Source organism: Mastacembelus armatus, chromosome 14, assembly GCF_900324485.2.
Source record: "Mastacembelus armatus chromosome 14, fMasArm1.2, whole genome shotgun sequence".
NCBI classification, from domain to species: domain Eukaryota; kingdom Metazoa; phylum Chordata; class Actinopteri; order Synbranchiformes; family Mastacembelidae; genus Mastacembelus; species Mastacembelus armatus.
The window spans coordinates 19,956,775-19,969,537 of record NC_046646.1 but is presented as its reverse complement, the minus strand read 5'-3'; the positions used below and the strand labels follow the sequence as shown (position 1 = coordinate 19,969,537).

The window sequence follows — 12,763 nt, the reverse complement described above, 5'->3', positions numbered from 1 at the left end:
TGAACCATAAAACATCTAAAATATTTATTAAAAGCAACAATGGAATCAAGATGGAGAGCAGGAATACAACACAAAAGATATTTTCTCCTGAACTGTTGCTGATCTGAACTGAGTTCTCTTGTTCCTACCGGTCAGGATGGTCAGATCACATAAAAGCCATGTAATAATGATTTTGTGTCTCTCCAGATTTATATTAAGAGCTTTTCCTAAAGCTAGATTACCAATTTTCCAACCTCCAACCTGGCCGCAAATGTCATTTTCTTGGCTGCATAAGGTCCCACAGTAAGATGAGATTAAAAGCTCATTATCCACACACCATTTCTATTTCCTTAGGCCTGGCATAATCTATAAGCAACAGCTGAGAGGGAGATGCTATGTCAGCAGCCCCTGTCATGTACCTGCCTCAGCTGGTGAGAAACTATCGAGGTGTAGTACTGGCACACACACACACACACACACACACATGCACACACACCCTATAACTTAGGCAATCTACACATTTTGTTAGTTTGAAAGGGGTCAAATGGGTGTGTGTGTGTTGTGTGTGTGTGTGTTGTGTTGTGGTGTTTGTGTTTGTAGGATGAGATGAAACCAGGTGTGTTTACAGGCTGATGTCATAGTATGCAAATGAAACACAGACTGACAGTCTTAACATATTCCTGAGCACACCCAAAAGTGTGTGTCCCTATTCTTACCGAATGACTGGCATTTTTCTGAAGCCTTGCACTGTGCCCTCATTTCCAGTGGCATTTAAAACCGAATTAATTATAATAACCTGCACCAGGCTCCAAAACCGTGTCATTTTCTCATGAATAGAACTTCATTGATGTTTAAACAAACATTTCACTAGGGCTGCTCAATTAGGGAAAAAAATCATCACGATTATTTTGGCCAATACTGAAATCACGATCAACATGATTACTCATTGATTTTGGAAACATGTTGCATTCAGTGAACTTCCAAAAAAAAAAAAAAAAAAAAAACACCTTCTAATGGTTAAAAAGACTAGTGGTGTTACCAACATGCTGTGGTGCAGAAACCACAATGTCACATGCTACAATCTACAATCTGTTCCCAGAAGGCAGAAGTAACTTTGCCTTTTTTCCTGACCAAATGCTCTTCACTTATACCTGGTGGTATTTATAAATCAGCATCACACACACAACTGACAATACAGGCTGATTGAGTTTAGACTTTGGGAGGCCCAAATGTGCATGTCATTCAGAACACAAGACAAAAATAAGCAAGACAGATTCAGTTACATTCACATTATTTTGAAAATTGAAAATTGAAATCCAAATATAATTAATTTCACAGCCCTGTTCCAGTTTTTTTTTTTTTTTTTTTTTTTTTTTAGTTCAGTAATGTTATGTAGGAAGATGTGATGTTTTATCTTTGTAGCAGCTTTAACAGTTAAATGGAAAGAACCAGTTTAGTTTTTTACATATGGAGCGATGATGATGATGATGATGATGATGATGACAGCCAAAGAGAACCACCAGGAGTAACTCAAACTTCACAGGAAGAAAACCCTAATGAAGCACACTTCACTGTTTTACTGCTAAATATCTTGGAAATGCAGGTCCAAAACTGCAGCAGTGACCACTTAGGTTAGGTCATACATACAAAAACAAACAGCAAAAGAAGAAAAAACCAAAAAGAAAACACACACACACACACACACACGACACAGCCACATCAATGTCTGTTTGGTGGTTCACACTTTATATAGCCCCCTCTCTCTGACTCTGTTTTCTATTAAGCTCCTAAAGCTGATGCATGTTTCCTTCAGCCACTCCGCCTCCTCTTTCACACCTCCTGTCTTGCCACTTTCTATTAGTGTTTCCTGGTCAGAGGGCCGTATGAAAGTGAGGCACACACCTGCCACAGTCACAGTCATAGCCTGTCACTTCTCCAACAGCTCAGTTCAGTTGGCGAGGTAGGTCTCTGTTGTTCTAGCTTTCTATTTGGATTGGTGGCTTACTGACTGCCCGACTTGCCAGCTGGTTATATAAACGCATTGCTGGCTGGTGAATGTCTCCCCTCAGCCTCTCCCTCTTTTGTCCTTTTTGTCCCTCTTCCTGTCTCTGCTTCACTCCCCCTGCCCTCTGTAGCTGAAAGTAAACAGCAGCTGCACCAGAGGTAGGAGTGTCAGAAAGTGCCACAACTGTGCTCCTCTCTGTTTTTAGGCAAGTTCCTAGAATAGAACAGCATTCACAGTGTGTAGAGTGGAAGTTAAACCCCAGAGGCTAGCCGGTTCACTGACATCCTCTATTCAGTAGCAGAGGTACTTAAGCAAGCTCACACACACACACACACACACACACACACACACTGGTATCCAAATAAAAAGGAATAAAAGTGTGCACACTTGCGTTCATAATTGCGCTCAGAGATGCATGCATGCACAGGCATGAATATTCACAGACTCACATACAGTTTTATGCAAACATCACACTGTGCCAGATAAGATTTCACTTGTCTTTAATGTTGAAAAAAAAAAAATACTCTCAGAATTATTTATTCATAAAAGCTATTTTAAAATATAATGGTACAGATTTCCCTCCATCTGCCTTGCTAGTAAATACCTATAATGCTACTACACAGTCACAAAAGAGCCACATCAAACTTGATTTTTGCTGTAAATTTGGTTGCAATTGCAGGAATAAGTTAATAGCCTGTGTGGAAAGGACCTGGCAGTATTGGTTTACTATTCAACAGTGCCTCCATCATTGCGTCATTGTTGTTTCCCATTCACTCTCATCCATCCATGTTGTACTGCTTATCCTTCTGGGGGAAGTGGGGGTGGGGGGTCTGAGGGCCTGAAGCTAATCTGGACAGATTGCCATCCTATCACAGGGCTGGCACATACCGGGAGAAAACCCACGCAGACCTAGCATCCTTCTACTGTATGTGCCACTACATGTCAGCTGTGGCGTCAGAATGTTACGGGAAGCTTTGACTCCTAACAGTGAAATCATCGAATGGGTTCAGGCAAGGAGAAATGTGCTGGCCCACGTAAATAAGACCTCATAGACAGCAAAGACTGAAGCACAGAGAGACAATGGGGAAAGTATGTTTGATAGATGACAGATAAACTGTAAGAATGGCCTATATCTTCAGAAACCCCTAGGTCCCCTTCAGATGTTAACAGCTCTTGTCATGTTACATTGCCCTTGGAAAGGTCACACGCAGAAAATTGCCCTTGCAATGGTTTGAAAACAGCCAAACGGGCTTTGTTAGCCTGACAAAGCAGGCACCGACCACCCTCGGGTCATCTTGTTAATGTGACACAGCAGTGGAGAGTTTTGCTGACTCTCAGAAATGCACGGTGTGTAGGCAGCCGACTGACGGCCAGACCCTCTTGCTGCATTTGCTCCTCAGAGGCTCTAACGTGGGAGGTCTTCCCTCCTTCCTGTGAGTCACATACATTCACTCATGCAAGGGCATCTGACCCTGTGAGAGGAAATGTGGCTAATGAAATCCCCTCAGATACTGTACCCACACACATACTGAAGTGTGTGCTCTCATTCTGGTGTCAGTACCTATCTTTATCTCCCATGTAATGCTGCTTCTACAATTCTTTGTATGGTCCTGGAAAAAAACAGACTTAAAGCTCCACACTCCACTAATATTTCATATTAACAGTGAATCAAGAAGCACTATAATGTGAAAGGGCTCAGGGATAGTTTCGACCAACTCTGTATTTCTCCTCAGTTCTACACAGCTTTGTCTTCTTTTAGCTCGTTGCTGTCATTGTTAGTAAGGCTCACTCTCATCCGTCCCATTTTGAGCATTTTGTTTTTGGCATTAAAATGGCAGAACTGGGAACTTTCAATTCAATGTGTTTTTAAAAAATAAAAACAAAAAAAAAAACAAATGTGTGAAATAGCATGTTTCCTTTACTGTATGTATCTGTGAGGGATAAGTAATGAGGGTTGTCCTGTGTATAAACAACTGTGTGTTGTTTGCAGAAAGATTACTGGCTTTATTGCCCTATAAAATCGTAATATTTTCACCTCTCTTCTCTTGATGTGCTTGCCCTTTTATGTTTGTGTGGACACAATGATTTGTAGCCACTATCTATATCTCACAATTTCATTTCTAGTTCATGGATCTGTCTTTTTTATGTTTAATACCAGATATGATGGTGATAAAAATCCCATATTGCTTTGCAGCCTGGCATAGACAACCAGATGCATAGAGGCATGTAGTTGCACAGGGGCAAAGACAGAAATGCAGGCATGGATACACACACACACACACACACACACACACACACAGTCTTGTAGCTTTATGTGATAACATAGTGGCACCCTGGACAAGGGGGCAGAATTCACATTTGCAGCATTTTGGAATTATAGTGACACTTGACCATGGATACTGTGTGCTTTGTGGTGCAGGCTTACAATTGATGGTGGATCAGGAAAAGCATGTAGCATTAGAATGGTTGCAAATAGTATAGTATGTTCATTAAACAATAAAACAGCGCTTTAGTTGGACTCTCAAGCACCATACACATCCAGTTGCCAGTATGACAAGATCAATACTGTGTTTAAACCTATTGGGATCTTCTGCAATACTGGTAAGAATTAAAGAGCTAGAGCTTTGAGAGTGAGTGTAATTTGCATTGTTGCTCTACCTTTTTATTCTCCCTGACACACAAACGTATTCATACTGAGTTAGAACTAATTGGATTAATCCATTAATTAGATAAGTGGATAGTTGTTGTTTTATATCAGCAATATTTCCTGCCAATGTAGAGAGATTCACAATCACACCATTTAGTTGACTTATTTTTCTACAACACACACTTCTCATATGTGACCCCACTACTGACCCCATTCATTCAGAACCTGTGCAAATTCATATTCATAGCCCTTTCTAATGAGTGAGACAGAGAGAGAAACCGGAAACACATAAATGAAATCACATGTACATGTGAATTTTATAAATAGCATTTACCCCACAGCTATGTTCTCTCACATTATATGGCCTCAGCTTCCTGCAAACCCATGGCTCCACATTTAATTCAAAAGCAGCCTGATGGAATTTGAATGCAACTTATTTTGAAATCAAGCTTTTTTTTTTTCTGGCAATGTGAAATTCCTACTATTACAGCAAAGGTGGTAACTCCACTCCTCTGCCTTCTCCTGTGAAGGTTAAATGGTTGAAGGATGTCAGAGTCAAAAAAGGTAGAGGCTCCCTCTCTTCCACACACATCCTAGATACAAACATTATCTCAGCCCATCCATATGCACACAAACACACACTTACAGAGGCATGCTACTGTGTAAACAGTTGTATGTGTACAAATATGCCAGCATGTTTTCTTCTCCCTGTGTATCATCATTTGCATTTTAAAGATATATTTTCACCTCACAAGGCACCATAACATCTCAGGCTAGACACACTATCCTGTTCTCAACAGACATGAACAGTTGCAGCTCAGAGATGATGCTGTCCATAGCTTTATTTGTTTTAGACCACTCCCTTTTTGCTCTATTATAAGACCAGTAAAAAGGTTGCTTTTGGATGGTCCCTGGCTGCTTGGGTAGGTTTCATTGATGCACAATTAGTCCTGCTAAACTTTGCTGCTTTAGTGACACCTACTGGAGGAAAAAGGGGAACTTCTTCCTCCTTGTGTTTGCCAGAAGTCTCTGTATCCCAATTTGCTTGTCTCTTCATTTGCAAATACCATAAACAGACTTGTGCTATTGTGCATTTACTGTTTTAAGGCCAAACACTGGTTTTTGTTCTTTCTATGGAATTTACATTTTTACTTCTGGTGGGCAAACTCAAATCATCTTTTTACCACCCTAGAGACCGTTGTGACGGTTAGATCCCTCAATAAACAGATTGGCAATGACCAATGATTGGTTTCTGTTTGTAGTTTTATGCACTATACAGTCAGTGGTATCATGTGGCCCTAAACCACCATGGTTTTTTTTTTTTTTTTTTTTTGTAAAGAAAGAGCTGTAGTTTCTCACAGGCCTCGCCCTTCTGTTGAAGGTTTCACACAAGAATGAAATTTGTAATGATCCATGAAGTAACACACCATGGAAAAGCCCTTGTGGGTCTTCTGGTCATATGTGCCAATCCTTTTAAAGCTTTAATGACTTCATTATTTCTGAGACGACAATCATGCTAATTATACAGTTGACTAGTGCTTAGATTACAGTTGCCTAAATATTTATCATGTAACGCACAAAACCAGAATAAGAAAAGAAAAGAAAAAAAATTACATATTGCTTATGTTGCACTGTCTGTCCTTGTGTGTACTTTTCTCCTGATGAGACAGTTTCTGAAGTTGTTTCCCAGAAATCATTGAAACAGAAACAGTGTGTCCACCATAATCTTTTGAAGATTTGGCCATCCAGTCTTCCACTAGCCTGCTCCAGGCAGTTTCTCTACATCGGCTACTCAAGGGATATCTCCAAAAACCACACATGCACATATATATATATACACTGGAGCAGCAACAGAATTCTTTTGCACCATGTCCCAGTCTGTTTCTGGAAAGCGGCGGCGGATAATAAAAATGCTAATAGCTATTCTGCTTACTGAAGGACAGAGAAGAAATTAGACATTTTTGCTAATGAAGTCAAAAATGTATCTCTGCTTCTTGGAACAGCTTTACAAACATTATTGTTATTTTTGTTCCAATATGTTTACTGTTTGTTAATTGAAACTGTTAATTTTGTAAGAGACTTTATAAGGGTGTGAGGCTTCTATACCTGTGGCCTGACAGTGAGTAACCAGTTAGCAAAAGTAAATGCAAAAGCAACCCAGGTAGAAATATAGAATATATAGACCTCTGTGCAGGATTATACATTGTACAAATACATTATATACAATATTCAACTAAACCAGTACACCCCTGGTTAATGTCATTGAAATGCTATGGAATTACAAATCCTGTCCATCTAATAAACATTTGCCTGTGGCCAACACTCAAAAAGAATTAAGCTGAAAATATTTATCTATAAAAAGATCCAATTTAAGGAACAACTTGTAACACTGTTTTAAGGGTTTTGTTGTAAGTCGTCCTCTTCACCGGTTATAATAATTGAGTTGACATTCCTGGGCATTAATGATAACATGTTGTACAAATCTGTGAAGAAATGTTCTGCTGTTTCTTTTCAGTTGCTCTTTGAAGTTGGAAAGGTTCTCACCTTAAAAGCTTCTTAAGACAGGAGTCATCTTTTCAGTCATTATTTGACTTGCACTCATGGTGCCATCTATAAATGTTATTTTCTTATATCATTTGCACTCTGACATCCCCATATCAGCACATTCCCACCTCCATGTTTCACAGTCGACATCATGTCGGCATCATGCAGTCCCTGTGTTGGCCCTGGTCAGCTCCACACCAAACATAATGGACCCCATCTCATCCAGACAAGTTTATTTTGGTTTCACCCAATTAAAGAATATGCTGCCAGTGTTCATCAGGCTTCATTTGTAGTTTTGTAAGCAGTGGTTTATTTTTTTGGACGCTGTCTGTTGAGGTTGACTAAAATGCTGTCCGTCACAGTCTGAAACTCACATTTCTACAAATAACCTTTGGGCCAGAAGCATTTGCACAACTATGTTTTTGATACTGGAAATATGACACTTTTTACCTTTTCTGCATTAAATAGTTCCCTCACTTTTTTATACATTATGATTAAGAAGACGAAAGACTGAAACACACATTCAGTAGTGTGTATAAACATCTACTTCTCTGGCATATCTTTGAATTTACTGGAGTCAAAACACAAAAAAATAATGCTGCATGATTGAGTCGTTCAAAACTTTTAGTCACAACATCCGGTCACATTTTACTCTATTTACATAGTAATTGGAAATTCATGTGAGGCTGTGGTTTACTGCGAGCACAGAACTGTAAGTATAAGCTACTGCACATTCTGTGTTTCTCTCCATCTTTTACTTGTAATGTGCATCTGTCATGTTTACCCACAGTTTAAGAGACTGTGCAGAGAGCGTGTTATTTTGTTTCCCGGTGTCCATAGTCAATCTGATAAACCAATTTTAAAGAGCAAAGAAAAGCTTGTCCCATGCTGCTATACTACAGACGACCACTAGAGGAGGTAGGAAACAAGCATATGACCTGGAGACAAACCATAAACACACATAATCACTGTTAGACTGCAAGCAATGAGAAACACAGATCCCCAGTGTTAAAGACAACACTATAAACAAAAGACTGTATTTGTTTTGTTTTGTTTTTTTTTTTGGATTCACAACATGCCTCCAGTAAATTGCATGGACCTGATGTTTCACAACAGATTGGGGCTATCACTGTCAATATGCACTGCTTTAGGCTGACTGCTTGCTTGTGTAAGCTGCTCCCTCTGCCTGCCGGGCTGGTCTCTTTGCCTTGTTCTGATTAAAGGGGAACCTCATAAATATGCCGAGGCTGCTGCCTATAAACTATTTCCTCATTACATCAAAGTCACAAGGAAGTTGTAAGCAGCAGTTCTAACCAGAACAAGCACCTTTTAGCAGTCCCACATGCCAACAGCTGCAACCTGTGGTTCTGTAAAAACTGGTTCCAAGCTGGTAGAATGTTTTTTTTTTTTTTTTTATAAACACTGGCAAACAGTGGCCATTAATATTAATTTAAACAAGGCAGGAGTAACATCATTCAGACGAGTGAGGGTCCCTCTAACAAGTGAAGCTTCTAGTGAGAGATCTAATATTAAACATTTGTAAACAGTGCTAATTAACACCTCTCCATTACACAAGTTAAAAAAAATACGGTTTATTTTCAGTTAGAGAAACTGTAGATTTTGCTGCCAGCTTTTGGTGAGATTGAATAACATAAAGATTAAAATAGATGTTAAAATGATAGGCAATAGTTCCAGGTTGTTTATCCCCAGTTGTCAGCCCACCCACCTATTATAGAGATAAATGCTCATGATAGTTCTCACGCTACTGTCATAACTGGTAGTGAAACTTGAATAACTCAGTCATAAATAGAGAGAAAATGACTGCCAGGAAGACAACAGAATGTATTTCTGTATAAACAAAGCATCATTATAAAAATCTCAGCTTTGACAAGGAAAACAAAAAAAAAAAGTTTGACCCATGTGGTAAATGACAGTTCAGTAAAAACAGGACTGATCTGTGAAGTTGGATAATTCGTGGGTATCATTTATGGTTTGTCAAACATTGCCTTGAACTGACCACTGTCTGATGGGAAACACAGACACGGGATTAAACCGCACAAACACACGCACGCTGACACACACACGCACAAAGAGCAGCTGTATCTGCAGGACTGAACACGAGAAAAAGAGAATACCAGCTGGTTAGTTTCACTGGTGAATTACCTCAAATGTGACTTTTAAAAAAAGCTCCAGTTAATATAATTATATGTTTACATATTCCTATTTTATTTTGTACACAAAGTTAAATGTCATTTATTTAAAGCAAACACTCTAAAAGACTTTTTGTTCATTTGAATGATAAAACTGTGTAAAACCTGCATAGCATTTTGTTGGCCCTTTCAAAGGGACATTCAGCAAGAAGATCAATATAAATACAATTTGGTCAGAATTTTTGTACCATGTTTTCAAAGCCATTATAAATACACAACATCAGGCATTCGTACATTTCCAGCACTGCATTTCAAAGAGAATAAATATGTCTATGCTCTGTAAATGAAATGAAGTGAAAAATATTTGCTGTAAGTAATAAGACCTGAACAAAGTTTTAATTACAATGACATTTTCATGGTGAATAATTTGGGTCATTGTGTCTGGAAAACACCACAAACCCCAAAAAGATGTGATGTGTTCTTTGGCCTGAGTCGCTGAAACACTTCATCCATACAAACTTACGAAGTGTCTTAATTTTTAAGGCCCTTTTTGACATGAGGCACAGTAGCGGATGAGTAGAAAGGCTTTGGTGAACGGTTGTAGTCAGTATTTTTGTGTTATTGTGCCCGGTGCAAGTCCTCACCCAGCTCAATTATTGCAGAAGTAAGCAAGTAAAGTCTATAAACAGCTGGACAGAAAGACCCCTCCTGATCTAGACAAGTCATGTAAAAAGGCAAAGGGGAAAGGGGGCAAGAGGACGCTATTTTAAATCCAGACCGTGAGGAAAGATACATTTTCTAATCTGAAGTGCTTGTAAAGTTGATTCAAGCACTGCGTGTGCAGCAGATATAAACATCCTGGCAAATGTACTGAAATACATTTCACTAAAGTCACTGATATTTCCATGTTTAGGATAAATGGTACATGCTGTAGCCAAGGGGAGCAGCATACAGTCCTAAAGGTGAAATGGGCAGTATGGGTCTGTGCGGGTGGTGGTGATATGCAGAGTACGACTGTCCGTACAGTGACATGTTGCCTAGCGACAATGGTAATGTAAGGCCAGGATGTAAAGTTCCAGTGGCCGCCACTGCTGCTGTTTTGGCATCAGTCGCCATCTTGAGTTTCTCCAGCTCGGCCTCCTGGAGCCTTTTGGCTTTTGCCCGGCGATTCTGGAACCAGATCTTCACCTGGGTTTCTGTCAGGGTCAGGGATGAGGAGAACTCGGCCCGCTCAGCGATGGACAGATACTGTTTCTGCCTGAACTTCCTCTCTAGGGCCAGGAGCTGAGATGTGGTGAAGGGAGTGCGGGGTTTTCGGTTTGTCTTGTGTTTCCTCAACTGACAGGAAGGACTGATGTGACCTGAGACAAGAAACAACGATTTCAGAATAAGGATTCAATCTGTAAGACGTATTAACTTATCTGACTTTCACTGGGTTGATTTATTATAGAGTTTGTGTGTGCTCTTTGCAGGTTACTTGGCTAAAGGCTTCTTGAGCAAAAATGAGTTTACCTTGAGTTGAAAGGTGGACAGTAAAGTATACTAGGGGGCTTCATGAATATGTCACATTTTAAGCTTGTTGACAGATTGAGAATAAGTGGTTCTCTCTGCTATCTGCTTTCTACATTTCTAAGTTTCTGTCCAACAGGAGACTTGACTGCAGCACAGCTAGTGGAGAATCATAATCCAATAAACTACTAAACGTGAGAACAAATTCGCATCTACATTCTCCCGACCTGTTCAAACTTAAAGGTAACTTAAAGTTTGACTGTATGTTGTGGGATAAGAACTAGAGAAAAATCCAAGTGAATGAATCTGTGAAGAACCTAACACTTGGGCTTCTACTTACGCGGCTGTGTGGAAAACGCACCGTTGGCGGCCCAGGGTGCGCAGTCTTCTGACTCTGATGTCTCAGATTTTACCGGCGACGACGGCGCAGGCGTTGCGCTCTTTCGGCTCCCCCCGGGAGGAATGCACGTTTCTCTGCACAGATACAGGGAGTTTAAACCTGCTGGGGAGACCGCCAACGAATCGCCCTCCGATTTAAAGCGGGTCGCCGCTCCTCCGCGGCCGTCTGTCTTCCTCCCGGACATGAGCGCCTCCACGCTGAACGGGTGATGCCTGCGCACCGCTGGAGATGCCTTTTCCTTCACCGTCCGCTCTGCCGAGTCTACACGGTTACTCTCCTCTTCGGAAGAACTGCACCCCAAGTCGTTAAAAGTCTCCTGAGAGGCCATCTCTCCTCCAGGTCTAATCCGAAACGAAAGGTAAAGTCCAAGCAGTAGGAAGAAAATCACACCCAGGTGAGACTCGCTCCGACCAGCGCAGTGTTGTGGAGCTGTCAGGTAGGATGTGGGAGTATGTAGATGCACGTTGACACAGCCCAACTCTGACCAATCACTGCCGCCCAAAATGCTTATGAGTGGGCAGATGTTGCCTTCAGGAACAGTCGGAAACAGAAGTGCTCGCTTTGTTTTTAGTACCGCAGAGCGCCAGCAGTAGAAGTAGGTGATCCAAACATTTTGTGCGTCATGTCATTTTGCTGCTTTTTGATTACCTGATTTACAAAGTTAGTCAAGCACCTGAAAGCAACCAAAGTCCTCAGGGGTCACAAAGGTGGTTAAAGGATCTGTGCCTTTCCCTCGCAAGTGAAAATAAATCCAGTTTTACAATTACGTTTTTATTATAAATAAAATAATACACATCGACATATATGTGCTAAATAAAGTTTAACAAGTCTGTATCCATAGCTTTGTTCTGTAGCTGTCACCATTTCTTTGAAAACCTGATGACATAACCTCAGCCCTCTAGTGCCCTCTTTTCTTTATTAAGTGAACTCAATGAAATAGGCTTCAGAAATAATAGCTTTGCACCAACATTATCACATGTTAAGCTTAAGTAATGGATTAGCTCTAAGTCTAACCTCATGAGAGTGCATGTGTAAACACAGGTCCCATGCGGATAATTATGGAGAATTATATTGGGATGAAACACTGATCCCTTTTTCTCTTTATCTCTGTTTCTGATTGTCTGCTGTTCCGTTTATTGGGACTTTCCAATTGTAGCTCACAATGCTGTTGTGCACTGTTAGTCCAACATTAAAATAAGTGTGTCAGTCAAATTACAGTGCATTACTTTGCTAAATTACAGATTTTTTTTTTTTTTTTTTTTTTTTATGGCCTCGGCTCAGTCCAACTGGTGTCTGAAGCACAACTGGACACAAACTAGATGAGACGGTCACATGCCTCTCCCCACGTTTGCAGCCGACTTATTCATCTTCTTGTCCTATGATTCAATCCTAGTCTCTAAGCACATTAGACATGAAGTAACTCATTGTGACTCATGTAGTAACTCGTTGTGTTTTTTCCATGGATATGTTTTACCAGATGAAAGTGTCCAAGTTCTGATGAAGAATTTTACAGTTTCAAACAGCCCTTT

At 40.3% G+C, this 12,763-nt stretch overlaps 1 protein-coding gene across 2 annotated transcripts; it reads right to left on the bottom strand.

The window, feature by feature from the left end:
- Positions 1-8,997: 8,997 nt before the first annotated feature.
- On the bottom strand, positions 8,998-11,688 carry msx2b (muscle segment homeobox 2b). 2 transcript variants are annotated; one of them, XM_026328411.1, is made up of 2 exons: positions 11,175-11,688; positions 8,998-10,686 (listed from the first exon to the last, which is right to left on the bottom strand). In XM_026328411.1, the coding sequence occupies exons 1-2, from the start codon at positions 11,560-11,562 to the stop codon at positions 10,235-10,237; spliced, it is 840 nt and encodes a 279-aa protein (XP_026184196.1). In that variant the 5' UTR covers positions 11,563-11,688; the 3' UTR covers positions 8,998-10,234. The 2 variants fall into 2 exon arrangements, with proteins under 2 accessions (XP_026184196.1, XP_026184197.1); XM_026328412.1 differs by having other exon boundaries at positions 11,196-11,688.
- Between the last annotated feature and the right edge of the window lie 1,075 nt (positions 11,689-12,763).